The sequence below is a fragment of the Falco naumanni genome, chromosome 2 (genome assembly GCF_017639655.2).
Source record: "Falco naumanni isolate bFalNau1 chromosome 2, bFalNau1.pat, whole genome shotgun sequence".
In the NCBI taxonomy this organism is placed as follows: domain Eukaryota; kingdom Metazoa; phylum Chordata; class Aves; order Falconiformes; family Falconidae; genus Falco; species Falco naumanni.
In genome coordinates, this window is record NC_054055.1 from 105,490,314 (window position 1) to 105,508,562 (window position 18,249).

The 18,249-nt window shown below is 34.9% G+C and overlaps 1 protein-coding gene across 1 annotated transcript in view; it reads right to left on the reverse strand.

Moving 5' to 3' along the window:
* Nucleotides 1–219: 219 nt before the first annotated feature.
* The window catches only part of NCAM2 (neural cell adhesion molecule 2), a 289,954-nt gene continuing 271,924 nt past the window's right edge, over nucleotides 220–18,249 (reverse strand). The window contains exons 16-17 of the mRNA XM_040582866.1: nucleotides 4,719–4,923; nucleotides 220–343 (exon numbers count right to left, since the gene is read on the reverse strand). Of these exons, the coding sequence (XP_040438800.1) occupies nucleotides 220–343; nucleotides 4,719–4,923 (329 nt within the window). The remainder of the gene's footprint in view (nucleotides 344–4,718; nucleotides 4,924–18,249) is intronic.

Consider the following 18,249-nt stretch of genomic DNA (forward strand, 5'->3'; position numbering starts at 1 on the left):
CTCTGGGTCACAGAAAGAGAAAAATATCTAGTGATAACCTCAGCTGCTGTATGTGATGTACCATGATTTAGATCAATTAAAATCACACTTTTACACTGCATTGCCACAGCACACTGCTCTGGTGATGCTGTTTATCTCCCTTTCCCAGAGCATGGGAAGCCCCGTGCATCCATGCAGTCAGGAGGGACTTGTGTGAAGCTCTGGAGAACATCAGGCTACTTACTCTGGTTCTGTGAGAGGTGTTGTCTCATTTGGCTCATTTACTGGGCTCCCATCTTCATGACTGGTAATTCTTTCATCCTCCGTTCTCATTTCCACTATTGGCTCTTTTGATCCATCTTTCCTAAAAATTGTTAAAAGAGTCTTAGATTCATATCATCATATTAACCACATACATTGCGCACAACTAATTACCAAGGTCCCTTCCCTCAAAAGTCGGCAAAGAGAAGGCAGAACTAATTATCAGTGACTACCACTACTGAGACACATTTGACAGCATGTTCCCAGTTCCTTGAAGTCTTCAAAGCATCCTGTATCCATGGTTACTTACAAAAATCTGCAAACATAATGGATTAGCATCTCAAAAGAGCATTTTGTTTATGACTAAATAATAAGACGATGGCCTGTTCATGTGGATAGATGTAAACTCTCCTAGCCTAGTATAACAGATAAAGGACTTGATGTCTAGATATGCTTGAACTTTTCTGGCAGTGTAAAGAGCCTGTATGTTAGTATACACACTGCAGGTATGTACTTTAATCTTCTGAGACTGTGACAATCCTGACTGCCAGAATAGGGTAAAGAGCCCTTGTATATTAAGAATCTAGCCCCTTCTGCTCATACTGCTAGAAGAAACTCATTGTTTCTGTGTCATATTTTCCTCAGTTTAGCAACAAAAGTTAGTACCTTACATATAAGTAAATGAATAAACTTTGTGCTAATCGGACAATGACTTGTAAGGAGGATGAAGCAGAGAGTATTGTCATGCTTTTGTTGATAATCACAGTATCACAGAATAGTTTGGGTTGGAAGGGACCTTTATAGGTCATTTAGTCCCAATGCCCTGGAATGAGCAGGGGCATCTTCAACTAGATCATGTTACTCAGAGCCCCATCCAACCAGACCTTGAATGTTTCCAGGGATGGGGCATCTATCACCCTTCTGGGCAACGTGTTCTAGAGTCTCACCACCCTCATCACAAAAAATTTCTTCCCTATGTCCAAGCTAAATCTACCTTCTATCACTGTACAACCATTACCTTTTGTCCTATCACAACAACCCCTGCTAAAAAGCCTATCTCCATCTTTCTTATAAGCTCTCTTTAAGTATTGAAAGGCCACAATAAGGTCTCCCTGGAGCATTCTCTTCTCCATGCTGTACAATCCCAACTCTCTCAGATTGTCCTCGTAGGAGAGGTGCTCCAGCCCTCTGATCACCTTCATGGCCCTCCTCTGGACTCACTGCAACAGGTCCATGTCTTTCCTGTACTAAGGACTCCAGAGCTGGACACAGTAGTCCAAATGGAGTCTCACCAGAGTGGAGTAGAGGGACAGAATCACCTCTCTTGAACTGGTGCCCACACTTCATTTCATGCAGCCCAGGGTAAGATTGGCTTTCTGGGCTGCAAGTGCATCTTGAAGGCTCATGTCCAGCTTTTTATCCACTGGTACCCCCAAGTCCTTCTCCACAGGGCTTTCAATAATATGACCATGACATGGAAATCACTGCTCACTGTTACAGAAGTATTAACAATATTAGTACTGATTAACTTGCATATAATTTTACTCTCAAAAGGTACATCAAAAGATACCGAAGATACATTTGATATTTCCAAAATATAACCACTTTTCATGTAAATATTTCATCCCTGTCATCAGGTCAGGAAGTGTATCCTGGAACTTCATCAGCTGCAGTCTGGAAACACAGGGTAACTGAGTTACAGATAATCACTTTTTATTTAACAGATTATTTTCTGGACCTGTGATATTCTAGAGAGCAGTCAGACTGCTATGTGCCATAGCAAAGACCTAGCTAAACCCTTGTCTAATTCATATCTCACATTTTCAAATTGTTCCTGAAAATATAATTGTTAAACAGGTAGTTACAACCGCAATAATCCATCTCTTCAGGAAGCACCTGGAAAACTCTATACTGGCAGGTATGCTCAAGGAAAATCTTTGTTGGTTGAGTGTAGTACAGATAATGTGTAGCCAAGAAGTTGACTGGGGAAGAATTAATAGGTAGAAGTAAAAGATTCTGGTTATTTAAAAAAACCCACACAACTGTATGGGCTTATTCACTTCTGCAAGTGAAATTCTACCTTAAGATACAGAAATGGATACAATCCTAATTTCTGTAGATGATGCACAGAACTGTCATGGCTACTTCATATCTGTGAAAAGATAATGTATTATAGGAGGACTGGTGGAAGGAATGGCAAGTTCCACCTGGCTTGTCTGTCTATCTACAGTCTTACAGAGAAACATACATTATTGCATGACCAAAAGCCTAAAAAAGAAGTTATTCATAAACAACATTCACATAGGAATGAGGAATTGATCTGTAGAGAAAGTACAAACTGCAAAACAATTAAAAATTCCACAGAAGGGAAACTGATTTGTAGGAAAGGCATTATGTAATTTCTGTTCCAGGTGGCTCTGTGAATGTTACAGCATTGTATCATCTATATTCATTACATACGGAACATAACGACTACATGTATATCCTACAACCAAAATGTAACAAAGAACTGTACCATAAACCCACTCAAAAATCCAGAATGCAAACTGACATATTCAAAACCGGGAAATGTCAGTGTCTTTTAGGGAACAGCAGCTGGCACAAAATAGATTCAAATTTTGGCTCTTCAAGCCTGTCTTAAAATTCTACCCTGACATTTTATTTATGCAGAGAACACGCTAAAATAAGAACAGTCCCAAATATTTTAAGTTCTTACTGACAGAAGATCACTTCAACAAGGAAAGAAATATAATAAAATAAGAAATAAGATAATTGGTCTTGCAAAAGAAGTGTAATAGAGGAATTAAGTGACCAGCTTTATGCTTTTCTGGGACAGTCTGGGATGGCATTTGGGTATGAGATGCTGATAGCAAGATATAAACTGCTGTCAGGTGACATTTGCAACTTTAGCTCCCTAAAGTCTTCCCATTCAGGGAAGTCCGTACACCAGCTCATATTTGGTCACTTCTTGAATGGGAAATTAAAGCATAAACTGAAGTGTTGTGCTCAATAGGAAAGGACAGCTGAGTCACAGCCAGAAGCTTCACATCTTGATTCCATTGACCCAGACATGTTGGCTTCACACAGTAGAAAAATATGCTGTTATTCATTCTCTTACAGTAAAGCTGCAGAGAATTAGGAAACAGCTATTTTATGGCATAACTTCTATTCAGAAGCATTATTTGATGTAAATACTCTGTGCCTGCTTATGACTGATTTAGTTCTACAGAGGTGTTTCCAAAAGGGTTGAGAACCCAACCAAGAAATGTAATCATTACCTAAGACAGTCTCTGTACCCCAATAGCAAGAACTAAACCAAAAAAAAGACACACCTCCACTACTGACAAAACAGAAGCCCAATCAGCTATGAATAATCAGGGCTGCAACATCTGATCTGCCGTACAGGCATCTGGGGAAGGATGGGATCTGGGAAGCTGCAGGAGAATGAACTGCAAGGTCTGACTACTGGGAGAGCTAGAGCACACAGGAATTGGACCAGTAAATGTTATTTAAACCACACAAAGCATTCTCAGAAATATTACAGTGTATGCATAAGTCTATCAGAAGAACATAATGAGGAAATTAGGCATTTTTTTAAAGTAAAGAAATGGAACTGCCTAAAATGAAGCACTCCAAGCCATCCTCTCACCAGCTTACCTTTTGAAAACCCTGTAAACATTGGGTCTTTGAAGTACTACTATTTTATGCAATCAGTCCTTGAACTGTTTCACCAGAGATCTCACCGTCGACCCTTATCATTTAAGGGAACATATTTGCACATAAATGAACAGTTAATTCTCATTTGTCTGATGAAGTAGCCGCTACAGAAGGGTATTTGTGAGAATCAGGATTGTTTATTCCCACTTATGTTTAGCAACTATTGACTGTTGCTATGAAGAACAATCATGCTCACCAGCATTTCATCCACATCCAAGTCAGCACTCCTACTTTTAAAAATCACCAATACTTTTTATTCCTAAAGTCTACAAGCAAGAAACAAGATTTTCTACGGAGTGCTACACCCAAGAAGACAAATTCTTTCACAGTTTTCTCTATGCTACCATTTCCTTTACTCCCAGATTTACTGGCGCTGCCAAAACCATATGCTGAGGTTTTGGGTATTAGCAGCTCAAAGACTTGCAGAAATGGAGTTACAACACTCTCTTACCTGTTCCTCATGGATCAAAGATGTGCTTGTAACTATTACTGCATTATGATTGATTTCCTTCATGTCAAGCTGCACAAAGAGACCATCTTAGAAGCGGGTATGGTGAATGCCTTTTTAATGTCCATTTTTCTTTTAAAGCAATATTTGATCACAAACAATTCTATACAGTTCAGAGGAACACCTTTCCATGTAATAGAAACATTTTATTAATTCCCTTTGCCACACAACAAAATGGCCATAAACTTCATATAAGTTGGACAGCCAATTTTATCTGTTAATGAAGTTTCCGAAATATGTGATGGATACTCACAAGTAAGCAGCCTTTCCTTCTTCCAGTTCTTTACTTTTTCCACTTGAACCACTCTTTTTCCCACAGATCCTCCTGGTGATGCACATTAGCAATCCACATTGTCGTACAAAGAAGCAGCTAACATCAGTCACAACCAGGATTAACAACAGGGCTGCCACTCCCAGGCCAATGACAGTACCAAGTCCAAGACCATTAAAAAGAGTGTCTTCAAGGAAAAAAAATTAAAATTCATTAATAAAATTCATCCCAAAGAAGAGCATTTTCGAGAGCTTTTAAGCTGTAAGCCAGGAGACTAAAGGATGTTTAGAAGTCAACCATTCAGAAATTAATGGAAATAAACAGTCCCGAAGAATAAGCAGGTATTCAACATGATATAAAAAAATCACCAAAAAAACCCTTTTCTATATATTTTTCCATCACCAAAATTCAATATGGTCACGGAGATTAAATGACATTAATAACAAATAAAACCACATATTCACATTCCGAGAGTATCAGTATGCAGCCTAGGAAAAATATTTTAAATGTTCTACACAATAATAGTTGATATAAGTTGTCTTTTTCACATTTCAAATATAATTAATTAGCAGTGGTGTTAAGCAGAATTACTGGAAGGTTTAAGACAGTGCCAAAACAGTATTTACTTTTGTAAATTTAAGTAGAATGAAAAATTCTTCAATGAAATGAATTCAAGCTGTTTAATCTGCAAACAGTTGCACATACTTAGTCTTAAATAAATTAGTATGAGGAAAACTGTGCATATTATTAAATTATTACAGGGTTAGGACCTCATTTTCTATAGTTTTGTGCCTTGAAAATACATTAATAAACTTAAAACTAAACATATTCCACACCTGATCTTGTTTCTGCATTTGTATTATGAAAGCTGATGCTCAGCTAATTTTACTTCATTACAAATCTCAGGAAAAAAATATTTGAATGTTTTGACTCAGCTGGCATTTCCGTAACAGACAGTAATGCTGCAGACTGGTTTGAATACTGTGGTTCTCAGAACAAGTATTGTGTTTGTGAACCCAGATGACCCTTATAAAGCCTAGGACTTCTATGTGATCAATAAACTAGGCGGGGGAATAGTCACCTCAGTAACGGTTCATGCACCCAGCTAATTCAAGGTGTCACTCTAGCTCAGAAATTGGCTAGTGACAATTGCCTTGTGTGATGCTATGACCTGAGCAAACTCCAGAGGGGAGTGGAACTGGGTGTTCTGAACTGTTGGTGTTGTACATCAGCATCGCTTGCTTAGTGTTCCCACGCTTTGGAGTGATGTGTAAGTCAGCAATGGAGGGGTATATTTCCATTTGCAGCTGTACCTATGCCCATTACCAAAATAAAAGCAGGATTTTTCTGGCAGGAAATTACTTGAACGCTGTTGTAACAGACACCAAAACATAATATAATTTAATATAATATACATGTTTTAATGGGGCTACTACTATTATCTTCATCTTTTTCTTCCACCTCCCTAATACATTGTGAACTCTTTTCAGATTAAGAATATCATTAAAGTTTTTGTATTGTTGCTTATTTTTTTTTAAAAAATATCTGTTTACCCTTTCAAATATAATTTGAAAATTATTTTCTTGAGGACTTTAAAATTAATACATACCAATAGAAATATATGCTTTGTTTCTCTATGTGATAAAACTCTTAAATGGAAAAGCAAAAACTTTTTTCAACAGAAAGGGAACATTTTACTTTTTATGCAATTGATTTCACTGTCTTTTGTATGGATCTTTTTATTATAGAACTATTCTTCAGAATGTTATTAAGCAAGAAGCTAGAATTCAATGTATATGTTTACATGGATGGATAAGCAGATAAACAGACAGATATTCAAAACAATTTTTCTCTCTTCAGAAAGACTTAAAAAATACTATATAAATTACAAAACCAATGGCACAGCAATGGAATGATGTAACATGCATTGCCCCATCAGCAATGTTGGAAGTTGACATTTCACATGAATTCACAATCTTTCTGTTTTTTAACATCAAGATTCCTAGTTAAATATTGTAATTTTAGATAGATCTGCCAAAACTTACTTTATCCATACATCCACCCATCTATTTGATGACTTCTTTTTAAAACTTCAGTCATTTGTATTTACCAGCCTGAATTGTCATGAAGATATAAATAGATATTTTATTATAGTGAACTGGAAAGCTCAGATATATTTCAACAGCTGTAATAACAGCTATAATATATTATAATAAATTTTATGAAGTCCAGTTCTAGAGACATTATACAGTGATGTTTTCATCTCTATACCTTCTTAAACACTAAAGAGAATGTGTAGGAGAAAAAATAGAGCCTTTTAATTCATATTTTTAAAGGGATTAATTCAGGGTTGTTTTGCTGCTGTTGTATTAAAAGTGTTTTTTTGTTTGTTTGTTTGTTTGTTTTTTTTTAATGCGGTATTATGAAGTCTTTACCATGGGGAAATACATTTTTCACTGATGTAAACAGCATTTCCACTATCACTGGAACATTATGATGTGGCAAGCATCCCACCCTGAATGATTCAGTGGCAGAAGAGCCTACGCAATATTTTCACTAGCAAGTGAAAGTTTATAATAATAATATTGTTCCTCTGTACAATGATATTCATATCCATTTGCCATAGTTGAGGGGAAGACTTCGTTTTTTACTTTTAATCTTCTTGGTATTGGTGAGGCATCTGAAACCTAAGTATTTGACTGGTACATATTTGTCTATTTCTTTATGATCGATAATTTTCTTTTAATTCAGCATGCCCCAGCCTTACACCTGCCTTACTTGGGGTGTCCCAGCTCCTAGTTTTCCTACTTGCAACCCATTTGTTCGTACAGGTTTCTGTTTCACAACATTTGAAAGTTTGATTTCTTAAGATTGTCAATACTTTCTCAACATTTCTCTCCTTTATCTCCCACACCTCAAGGAGTGACAGGAACATGGTCACATCCTGTGGCGTAGCAAGGAAAGTTGCTGTCATCAGCCTCTCACCTGTCTTAGGCTCTTTATGTACTTTCTTCTTCTGAAAAGGGGCAGAAAGTGGACTGTCTTGTGTTTTAAAAGTATCTGTGCAATGATTAATTTTAATATTAATAAAACTATAGAAAATTATATATTTTAAAAAAATAATTTGGCTCAATTATGTTCTTTCTTAAATTGCTGGGACTTTGTACTGGTCTATTTGCTCCCACAAAAGTAAGGTGTAAAACTAATGCCAATTACTATTAAAGCAGACTTAGACCTACCGACTGCTCTCAAAAATCATATCCTCACATATCTATGGCACCAAACCAATGTGAAATTTTGTCTTAGTATCTTATGACATTAACAGAAGTACTAATTCTGTGACCGGATGAAATGTTAATGTCATACTAGATACAGCCTTTCAACCAACTTTGAAAAATACCTTTGTTATCAAAAAGCTTTGCCCTAAATTAAATCGGGATTAGCTTTACTGCAATAATTCTTAAAGAATTTAAAAAAAATGTTATAAGCAGCAATGATTTCAAATTTTTGGGTTTTTTTACAGTGTTTCAGTATGTACCAAATGGACTCAAAATACTAGTTTCACTTTGTGTTCTACAACAATAAAGTATTTATACTTTATATACCTTTTTTCTAGTTGAAAACACACTTATTTAAAAATATTTATTTATTTATTTAAAAGACCCTTAGGTGCCATAGTTCTGAATGAGTTTTAGTTATAATTTCTCAAAAACGTGCTGAATTTAAAATGATATGCTTTTTCTTATATAAAAAACGGCATAAATAATATAATAAACTTTGCCATGATAGTGAAGGAAACTGCCAACTTTAAACAAAGTCACTTCATCTACTTTTTCAAATAAGTGCTTATGAATGAATACTTATGGGACTAAGACTGTAAAACTTTCAGAAATGTAATAAAAAATACATTTGAAGAAAGTTTCTATAAATTCCCTAGAAAGTAATGCCAATTTTCAAGCTCCCAGTTACTCAGAAACTTGTATTTCTAACTTCTAACAAAATAATTGAACGCTTCTGCACAAATCATTATTTGAATGGGAAAGGAGCAATGAAGTGCTTTGGGAAGTAAACCAGAATTTCCCAGTGAGTGAAGACAACTAACTGGAAAGATAAATTTTCTGGACCTTCAAATGTAAATTCAAAGCAAATTCCTTTAAGGGGTTTATATCAGGTACTCTAAAGGGAAGCAGGTCCAAAGAGAGAGCCACCATCTACATATGTACACAGAGTATACAGTACACTTTGTACATGGAAAACTAAAGCTATTTCTTCTGCACAAAGAGGCAAGAACTTAATGTGCAATATTCACATATTTGGACTGATGTTATATGAATGTATGTCCCTCAATGTGACAGAATTTCTCTGTACTCTGATAGGATCACATTGTATATATTCAGTTGCTGGTACAACAAAATAATAATTGCAAGCTTTTTAGTAAATACGCTGCTTGAGCAGGAGGTTTGGACAAGATGACCTCCAGAGGTCCCTTCCAACCTCAATCACTCAGTGTTTTGTTGAAAAATAAAAGCACTTTTTTGTGCTTTTCTTCCCTTCCCCTCTTGCTTAGCAGGCATAGATTAAAGGAAAGATTAAAGATATGATTCTACATTGTCCTTAACGTTTTACAGTCATTTATATTTTTAATAAAAAAACCCCAATGATATAAAACACTTTCCTATGCTTATAGGGTAGCATCTGGCAGTTAGATTTGAATGTGCAGGGATATTATGCATAAGTTTGTAGTTTCTTTTAGGTTAGTCTGAACCTAAAGAAGGAACTGGTCTTGAGCTAAAATAGTTGAAAATTATGAGCTAGACGATGAATTGAAAATACTGCACTGGGTAGCAGCAGAAACCAAAGCATACTTTTGTTTATTATCTTCTTGAACTGCCCTGTTAAGCCTCTTAGAAAGGCTGTCCAACCGTGATGGTTTATTATTTCTGCACTGTCTAGGAATGTTGTCTTTAATTTTTATATGATCTGGAACATTTCTTAGAATCAAAGGCTTACAAAATGTATATACTTATACAAAACCTCTAAAAAAATAGAAAACATAGATCTTAAAAATTAGTATTCATTGATAAGCATCCAAACAATCATAATGTAGTACCAAAAAGTTAAACAGCTGTAGAAGGTTTTTCTACCAGTTAAAACTATAACAGTGGAAGGCCAAGACCATTGCTAGAACAAGCATTGCCAAGATAAAGATCTGGAGAGGGGACAAAGAAAAGGATACAAATCCAAACAGCAACCATATAATGATAAAAAAAAAAAAAAAACCAAACAAAAAAACCAAAACCAAACCCAAAAACATAGCAAAATCAAAAGCATATACTGGAAATGTTATAGAATTCCAGATAGGTAACATGCATCTACAATACAGGTCTATCCCAGATATAAAAATTTACACAAATACTATGAGGTGGGTGTTGGAAGTGCAAGTATTGCAAATACACAAAGGATAGTTCTTCATTTTAGTCATTGCAATTACTCATTTGTTTCCAGATGATTCAAAATGCTTCCTTTCTTTCTTTTTTTTTTTTTTTTTTTAATTTTGGGGATATAAGTACATTCAAAGTTGTACACAATAAGTGGAAATAATTTCTCAGTTGAAAGCAGCTAAAAAAGCCATTTGTCTTAAAAATAATTATGTCTGATGTCTGTATTTCACTGCCTTTTAATGATTTGCATTTTCTTGTATTGAAAATGGACATATATAAATTGTGGGACTTGCATAACTTTGCTCGCTGCCTGTCAAAACATCTTCCTCCTTCATTTTCCAACAGGAAATGTCCAAGAGGTGTTTCCACAGAGCTGTTTCCTCCACTCCTTCACCGTGGCTGATCAGAATGCAAGGACTGTATGACATCCACCAAATCTTACAAGTTACAGGCACCCAGCATGAACTCATACCCAGCATTTTCATGAGAATGTGATGATGCTGGAAGACTATATTAATTAGAAGAGGAACCTTTTCTTAGCTTTGTACAAGCACTTCCCATTACTAAGCAATCCTGTTCCTTACTGAGGTAAAAATCATGGCAGACAAAAAGGACTAAACAACCAATGATCCCCCTGCCCCACCTAAACGAGCTCCTATAATGTGGCTGCCACAGCCAGAGCTGCATGAGCTGCTTTTAGCAATTTAAACTAATAAAGCTTGGCTTTTGAGCCAGGTAAGTGCCCAGCAGCTACATGTCTACCTCCAAATAAAATAAACAAATCAATACAGTTACAGCATCAACTTTTAAAAAAATTATTATGATTCTGTGCAACATTTACTGGGGTAATATACGATGCAAAAGAGACCGTGACAGTAACATTCTTTTCTATCCCATTCCTTAATACAAAAAGATGCTAACAAGGCTATAATTGACATTAATTTTAATGCTTTTTCTTCCGGAGTGATTTCTCCTGTAACTTTCTGGTAGGACAGATACTGCTGTAGGGCAGAGTACAAGCACATGAGGATATGTGCTCTGTACTGCATGACTGAGTAATATGTTCTGACAGATATGCTTGACACACAGCTTTGAAAAATAAAGGGGACAGCATTACTGATCCTGATGTAACTAAATAACTAAAGAGGAGGTTTCCTCTAACTTTCTTCTACCCATATTTGACATATCTTCATTGTCTACCATCTCCAACAAAATCTGAGTCTGATTGCAGTGGAGTTTCAAAGGTTTCACTGGCAGCAAGAGAAGCCATAAAGAAGAGGCTGTGTACCATAGAAAACGACACACAGAAGCAACGGGCATTCATAGTTAAGGGAGCCTGTGATGCCACCAGGATTATCAGATACAGAGATGTGAGCCACTGAAATGAAAATATGTAAAATGGTATCTATCAGAAATGTTATGGCTTTCTAAAACTTATCTGAGTGAGGGAGCTTTTCTTTAATATGGCAAAGAATGTCTTTCCAACAAGTTTTCTGGAATTACTTTTCCCTCTAAATTTTACAGGTGAATTTTTTATTATGACTCTTTCTGGGTACTAAGTAGGACTTGACTTCTCATTTACTTTAATGGCACTTTACAGCATTTTTCACATAAATCTGTCTTAAAAAAAGACAGAAATTAAAATAGCTAAATAAAACAAGTGTTGTAATACAAATGGTAGCTTGAGTGTTCCTGTCAATAATGTCTTGTCCGCATCCACTGAGGGATAAGAAGGGAATGGAAAGAAGGCTGTATTACCTAGACAAAGCGTGCTGCATTGTGAAAATATTCTTTGTAGTTGTGGTTTATTATTTTTTAAGCAAAGTTTTCAAAAATTATCCTGGCATCATCAAACTACCCATAAGCAGCCTTCAGAAGCATTTGAACATGCATAAATAGTTATCAGGAAGCTACATCCCCTTTTTCATGCATTTACTCAGTTACCGTAGTAAAGAGCATTTTTTTACCATTGCCTGCTTCTATGGGAAACCCCTCAGAAAAGCCTGCAGAGATCTCAGCTCTTCTGTGTATTGAGGGGGCAGATGTTGTGCAACGACAGCAGCTTTGTGGAGGTTTTGGCATCAGCTCTGCACCCAGGTTTTAGAAGGTTATGGGGAAATGAATAAGTTTCTGTGTCCCAGTTTCCTCCATTAACACTGACAGCAGATTTACTGAACACGTCTCTTGGAAGATTTTTTAAGAACCTGCGCAGATCAATTAAGATTGACATGGGTATTGAAAACATACACTTACGTGTGGCTACAGTACTGCTTTTGACATAAAAGGATAAATTATTTTAATTGTGTTATTTAGGATAATTCAAAATCTCACTGTGCACATACCACAGAAATCTGAGAGAGTTTTGCATCTTTATACTGGGTGACAGCTGTAACCAGAGCACTGTAGTCAGGAGACCTGTAAAAAAGCCAAACTGTGTTCCAATTGTATTTGAATTCATAAAATATTTCATGTTTGACAGCACTTTCTTTTAGCTCTAAAAGACATACATAAATACAAACAACAGTTTTGAGAAACATTTATTGGAATAATATTTTAAATGTATAATTATTTTATAGCATTAGCTACAAAAAGAGAAGTTTAATGAGTGCTGCCAGGATACAGTGCATGTTTTTACTTGAAATAGTTACACTAGTAAAACCACAACTGCCAGTAGGGTTGTACCTGGTATAAAAATGTCGTGTACCATTCTAGTTTCTCCCAGTATTAAAACATCTGCCTTTTGGGATACAGTGGATTCAAGCAGGCAGATTAAATCAGTACAGATCAAGTGCTCAGACTGCATATTTATACAGATATTTCACATACTTGCTCCATTAATGGAGTACCATGGCAGCCACATAATATGAACCAAACTAGAAATTGAGGAACTCTAATTTTAATGATTTTTTATTGTTTAGAGTTTTTTTCAGTGTGTGGGCTTTGCTTTTTTTTAATAGTCACTACTGGATAAAACACTGAGGTTTACTATTGAAATGTTGATCCAACAATAAAAAATCTCTTCAGTTACAAAATACATAATGTAGGCAATACAATAAACCCAACATTTATCAGTAATAAAGAAAATACAGATAGGAACAGTTTAAGTCAGTTTTCTTTATTACAAAAATGAAGACAGAAGTTGTATAAACTAAAATGAACTTTGAACAACAGATGAAAGACGCACAAAGTTACATACATTTCTTGACACTTTGGAAAGATGCTGAGGGACATTACAATTACACTATGCAGACATTCTTCAGGGAAAATGAAGAAAGATGACAGAAAATACTGCCTGCATAAAAGAAATCAGTGGAGCAAAATGGTAGTGAAACAGGAATGAGATTAAAAAAAAATAAACGTCACTGTTTCACAAATGAAAATAAACTGCTTTAAATCCAGATCTTTTTCTTGCCTTTCATACTGTTTTTGAAAATAGAAACTCACAGGAACTGCAGTGCTTGCAGTATTTTTAACAGTAATTTTTCGTACATTATATATATTTTCAAATGTAATTCTGTTGGAAACATACACTGGGTAAGATTTACTTTGCTTGTTTTACAGCTCGCTTAACATGTAATATAATCAAAATTATATGAAAATAAAATATTAAATAGAAATGGCCTCTACAAAAATGCTAAATGTAAAATAGATATACAGAATTATTAATAAGAATATCATACATCATAATGGAACTATGGTGACAAGAATTTTTACTACAGTTTCTCAAGACTTTAGAACAGATAAAAATGAACAAAAAAAGGTATTCCTTGATCTAGCTCTTGCAAAACACCTAAACTTAACATAACTCTCAAGCATACAGCTTCTATATAGCTACTCTTTCTAAACAGGCAAAGTGGCTAGTTGATATTTGACACATTGGCTTTATTAGGATGTTGTCATTGGCATTACAAGGAATAAGATTTTCCTTGTGAATTTTCATCACTTATACAGTAAACCTGATACATGAGTATGAAAGGAAAACTGGAGAAGCCTTGTACGTCTGGAGAAATGGGAAGGATTAAGTACAATGTGGTAAACTCTAATGAGTTCTAGATACAGCTAGCAAAGATTTTGGTGATGCCATAGACTTCAGAAGGTACATTTGTCTTGGTATTGTTTAAAGTACTTTCTAAAAGTTAAAGGTATTTTTCCTGTCCTAAAAATCCTGAAAAAAATAATAAATTAGAAATCAACATTCTGGACAACGAATAGAAGATTGGAGACTGTTAGCACAATCACAAATTGTATACGAGTCTCCATTACCTCCTTTTTTTTTTTGTTTTAAATTGGTTTGTTAGGCTTAATTAGTTAATTTTAAATTTTCACACACATAAATGGAGCTATTAAATTTAGTGAATGAGGTTTGCATGCTGGAAAAATAATACATGGTAAGACCCAGAAATCTAATTGAGTATTATTCATATTGTTACTTATGTAATTAAACCACTATGTCTGTTTATCTTATAAATATATATTTTTCATATGCACATCATATTTTTTACATCATTGCTTGGCCTCATACTTCCATCAAAAAATAAATGGAACATTATATTGTTGCTTGATAATAGTATGCTTTGTACACCTCATAAAACCTTTTTTCCAATGTATGCAGTATATGTGTCTTTTTCTGGGCAATATTTTTCCTATTCAGCTAGACAGCAATTTATATTCTAATAACCCGACTGTAATAAATGAAGGATCATGTGTGAGGTTGTATTATGTAAATACTTGGATTCATAATAATTTGTAAATGTTAGTAACTTGTCAAAACACTGGAAACAAGAAAGACAACAAGTAAAACCTCATTAGGAAAGAAGCCAGTCTTAGACTCAACAGTTTGTAAATCAAAACATGTAAAGAATAATATTCCGTATTGATATACTGCTATATCACAGAACAGTCATTACCCTTTTTAAGCTTCTGTGTCACCAATTTGGATTTAAGACATAAGTTTAGTGTAGACTATTTTAGAACTTCAGTATTACAGACAGTTGAATATTAGCATTTCAAAATATGTGACAATGTTGAAAAAACGGTAACATTTTACACTGTCAATCATAAGACCTAAAATCCCTTTTAAATTTACTACTTTTAAAGGAACAAATTTACTTATATAACATTTAAGTACTAATGACAGCAGAATAATAAATTCAATTTATGAAGACATATTTATCATTTTAATACAGTTTAAACTACAATTTTAAATCTGCTCAGTCTATACCTACCAATTATAATTTAATTTGCAAATGTCTCTTCATTTTTTCTACATTCATGTCTGTAGGAAGACAAGATTTTAAAATCTTCTGTATCTTCCCACAGATTGTACAAAATATTGTTAAATAATCTTGCTCTCATTGTTTTTAAAGACAGAAACATTCATAAAGGGAAATACAAACAAAACCGTATTAGTTATTCATCTCAGGAGATAAATGACAACCCAAGGACATCCTCTTCCTCTTTCTCTTTGTCATTACAGAGGTTTTGGGACGCTGCCCAGAACTGTCTGGCTCTGCTGTCATAGAATCCCTCTAATACCGGATTAACTCATCCTCTTTGGACTCTAATGGGAAGAGTAGGGCCAAAAGCAAAGGATCATATTCATACTACCTGATAAACTCAAAATGCATAACATAGAAGAATATAAAATGGAACAGACCTAAAATTTCTCTCATTTAACAGTGGAAACTTATGTAGTTACCAGCTGAAGCTACTATCAGTTGGGAAAAAGATAAGTGATCCAAATTTTTCTCTTTATCCCACTGGCATTGTGACACTGAGGATAAAAGCCAACTTGCCATTTATAATGTATATTTAGCTTCTAAAATTTCTCAAGGCTTTTCATTAGCTCTTTCACAATATGTTTGGAGAGCTCACAGTCGATCAGTCTCTGTGCCCTAATTCCTATCTGTCTTATATACTTATCTGCAATGTAAGAATTACCTGTTAATAGATTTATAACTGGTGAGGAGAACTTAAAATGTCTCACCAGAGTAGGAAAACGATTTAGAACTTTCCGTTTTTCTTCTTTTATACATACCTGTGTGTATCTATATATATAGTCTCCTGTCTTGCTTTATTAAAGAAGTAAGAATAAAGACAAATATATGACAAGTAAAATATGTAAGAACACATTTAGTAGATTTTAAGGTTTCAAATTTTCGGAAATTAGGAAAATGGTGCAAAAAATACCAGAATTGGACTATCTATTCAACCTTAATGAGATCCTATTTTATGTTTCATTCCATAAGACCATATAGTTTTACTCAAGACCTTTCAATCCAATGGCATGTGCTCACTAGTTCTGATTGTATCTGGAATTTGGTTTTCTTTATTATTTGGAACAGCACTCTAACTCTATTGTGTCCACAAGAGAAAATTCTGTGTCCTTATATGCATCCAGTCCCTATCTTAAAATGGGATCAGAATGCAAAAGGGATGTGATTGCAGACAACATCCTCTCAAAAGAATTTTATGCTCCCATGGCCCAACAAGGAGCTCTGGTGTTTATGCACCAGTGTGTTCTCACAAACTCATAAAGAGCTCCCGGCAGCAGATCATGGTGTGCTTGTGCTGATGCACACTCAGGGGACATCAAACTATTCACTGCTGACGTTCTGAATTAAGATTTTCAGGGGCTTCTGATGAGGACAGACTTGGGCAGGTTTATTTCCACCACCACCCCCCGCCCCCCGCCCTCGCCTTGGGAATACAAGGAGCATCTACATACTGCATATTTGCCAAATCTCAGCTCTGTGATCGTAAGTAGAGATGTACTCGCAGTTCTTTTGTTTGTTACCACAGGAAAAGAAATACGGAAAACAACGAACATTTTCACTGTTTTAAAGTTTTGGAAATGGTTAGAAAAATATGAAGCATCTTGCAAAAGTTCCTGCCCAAGGTGATTATTCTCCTAAAAAAAATTCAGCATAAGAAATAGCACTTGTCAGAGTTATACTCAATTGAAAACATGTTCTCACACCTCAAAGCTTTTTAAAACTGTTATGTGTAGCTAGCAATTCCAAATCCTCTGTATCACAGTATAAAAAGTTTCATTTAAAAACGTAGTTTAATGTTAAGATCCCTATCCTCCTTTAATTATTGTCTGTAAGTTCAATAAATGCTTAAACATTAAACACATAAATAGTTTTTGTTGTAAGCATAACACTTATAAAACTAAATAACAAAGTCAATGCATAAATTCACGTTGTGCATGGAAAAACAGGTTTTCACCCAACTGACTCTGACTGGGAACCCAAAATTTAGCCTTTTACAAGATTGGAATAGGAATTCTATCTCTTCACCATACATGCCGGGCACAAGTCAATGTAATTAATTTCAAATTAATGACACGGCATTAGGCTAAAGTACTAGAGCATAGTGGCAAGGGCTGCAGATGAAACAGTGGCCCCACTTAACACAGAGAGATTTTCTAGAGATCACAATGAAGCCAACGTTTTTGGAATGGTATTTGCTTTAATTCCAGCTACTTCATTACACAAAATATGTAATTTTTTAAAAAAAGTATTTCTGTCAATTAATTAAGTCTTCAAATTTATACACATACATCTTGAAGACATCTTACTTGGGACGCAGGCCAGTTTTCAAAAATGATTGTTATTTGCTGTAGATAAGAAGAGTTTTTATTAATTATGGTTTAAAGTAGACTTCTAAGAATAAACTGAAACTGGCAAAACCGACTACAATCACTATTTCTGTGCTTACATGGGTGAAGATACATAAAAACTTAAATTTGACCTACTAATTTCAGAGTTATAAAAGAAGCCCTCAAAGAAATTAACTGGGGTGTGTGTGTGTGTATCAACATATATTGTTAATTTATTATAAATTCTTAAAACAGTTAATTCTGCCTTAGCCCTAAAGGGCATTGCTTTCTTGGGTTATTCTGTATGCAACAGTGGAATGAACCATAAACTTAGTCAACTACAAAAATTCAAAAATCAAATATATGCAGTAAGATGTCTATGTGGACTCTTACTAAATCAACTTTTTTCTGAGGCTTTGTATACATTGTTCTAGTTGCAGAGCTTCTAAGCTATTCTTTTAACATGTGA